Here is a 2349-nt window from a genome sequence, read left to right as displayed (position 1 = left end):
TGATTCATTTTGATCCAGTGAACCTATCATATTATAATTATAATACACTAACACATACATTATGATTCAGTACCAGTTTTATTTGTTAATATTTGTTCTATTTCCATTCTCATTCCCTTTATGATTTTGTATGATGCTGCAATAACAATAACAATAAAATAATAAAATAACAAATTTCTCTGACTTGAAGTAGAATATGTACGACATTTAATGTGATATTCTTTTTTCATTCCTAAAATAATCAATACAATGAACATTTTACATCATATGAAGGTGACAAGTGGATCACTCATTATGAGTCATTTCAATAGTTACTATTACATTTTGGATTTTATTGACATTGTACATGATACTCCCTCTACCAATGTTAGGTACTATTATAATTACTTTGTAGTTTTTCTTCCAACTCATTGGTTGCTTCTTTTACTTCCTTTAATTCCACTAGTGTACATTCCTCTTCATTTTGATCCTCCTATCAGTAGCAAAGAATTACACTATAAACTAATAACTAATTCTGATCAACACTTTATTATCAACAATAACTAAAAATTGGTGATAAATTCCACAAAACAATTTACTATAATTATGCTACACAGAATGTTTGATAATAATTACCTGAGTTTTCTTCTGTGATGACAATTCTTGTATTTTTTTCATGATTTTATTCAACTCCTACATGCACATTTTTAATAATAAAACATACAGTGATTCATAAGCTACACTATTCATAGTATCAACACACTCCAGCTTTCCTATACATGAAACAAGTACCTTTTCTTTATCACTAAGTATGTTTGTTAGTTGTAGTGCAGTTTCTTTAAGTTCTTTCTGTCTCTATTGATTATAATAATAAATAATCAAACAAAAATTACTATACTTTTGTATCATGAGGTTGTTCCTCTATCTCCTGTAAATCCTCTTTGAGTGGTTCCTGTATTTCCTTTATAATACAGTATAAAATGATAACTACTGAAAGTATATATACTTGTATCTTTTGTTTCTTCCATATTGTGCAGTATCCAACAGTAAGCTTCATTAGACCACTCTTCATTAATAAGTCAAGATTCTCACTCAATTGTATAATGAGAGCTTCAGTGAGAAAGTGAGGGAAGGAGCAGGTGACAATGATAGAGTTTCCTTTCTTGATGTATTTTATTTTCACTAGTTTACCAGACGTCTTCGAAATGATTTGCTTGATATCTTGTAGCATGTGTTCATCTGGTTCCCAGTCAAAGACATACGTACCTGTTTCACATTGAAGAGAAGGGCTACCTCCTAATGCTTCAAACTTTTCATTTAAGCAAAGAGTAATCTTTACTGTGTGACAAAACTCTTTTAATATGGCTTTGTATTCTGTAATGTATTTTTCAGCTTTTTTGATTTTGAATTCTTCAATTAATGATTGAAGCAGTTTAATATTGATCAATGAACACTCTTTCTCTACTACTCGTAATATTTCAGTGATATTGGAACACAAAGACAGCTTTGGTTCAAGACTGCTCCGACAGCAACAAAGATATTCCTTTATATCATCTATTGGTGGTGGCTTGTTTTTCATTATTTTACGAACATTGTACAACATTCGACCATAAGACGTTTGTATTGAAGTGAATTCATCACTCATGCATTGAGGAATGGCTATCTCAACTATTAAAAATAAAATTAATTGCAGTTTTATTATTAATAATATTATACCTACCAGTTGGTGTATTAGGCAGAGTAGGTGATAGTGCAGTTGTTCCAGTGTTTATTGTATCAGTGCTCATATCATCTTCAGGAATAACAACTTTAATAACCTTCTTATTATCATTAAAAGATTGGTCTATAAAACAAATTTTGAACAGCTATTATGTGAAATGTAATAGCCTCACCATAGTCTCTTTCTATAACTGTTCCTAGTTTTACATTACCAGTGAACATGCATAACACACTAGCAAATGTTTGTAGTAAACTATACTTGGTTTCAATAGCTACTATAATGGCAGCTAACAGTACTTCACGTTGATTAGGAACAGAGGGACTAGCTGATTCCACTCTAGCCAATACTTGTCCTGTTATGACACCCTCTCTTTGAAGCATAATAGCCACACTGACAGGATCAGAGAGAGACTGAGAGAGGAGTGGATGATGAGTGTTGAATATATCAATAGCCTTAGCTTTACGTTCTATAGAATACACATACACAGCAATACTAATACAATCAGTGATATTAACATACTCTTTTGATCTAAATTGTCAGCTGCAGCATTCTCATTCATAGATTTAAGAGCATCTGACAGTGAGTCAAAGGTAACTCCTCCTTTACTGTCAACATTATCAGCTCTGGACAACCACTGGGAAAGACATTCA

The 2349-nt window shown here is 31.6% G+C and overlaps 1 protein-coding gene across 1 annotated transcript; it reads right to left on the bottom strand.

Annotated features, from left to right (window-relative positions):
* Positions 1-22: 22 nt before the first annotated feature.
* LOC109590027 (uncharacterized) lies at positions 23-2258 on the bottom strand. The gene is made up of 10 exons (XM_020005989.1): positions 2219-2258; positions 1872-2165; positions 1700-1822; positions 986-1647; positions 878-940; positions 772-834; positions 616-672; positions 388-472; positions 185-232; positions 23-136 (listed from the first exon to the last, which is right to left on the bottom strand). The coding sequence occupies exons 1-10, from the start codon at positions 2256-2258 to the stop codon at positions 60-62; spliced, it is 1512 nt and encodes a 503-aa protein (XP_019861548.1). The 3' UTR covers positions 23-59.
* Between the last annotated feature and the right edge of the window lie 91 nt (positions 2259-2349).

The sequence above is a fragment of the Amphimedon queenslandica genome, unplaced genomic scaffold (genome assembly GCF_000090795.2).
Source record: "Amphimedon queenslandica unplaced genomic scaffold, v1.1 AMPQUscaffold_10595, whole genome shotgun sequence".
In the NCBI taxonomy this organism is placed as follows: domain Eukaryota; kingdom Metazoa; phylum Porifera; class Demospongiae; order Haplosclerida; family Niphatidae; genus Amphimedon; species Amphimedon queenslandica.
Note: the sequence above shows the minus strand (reverse complement) of the source record. Positions and strands in the feature narration are given on the sequence as shown.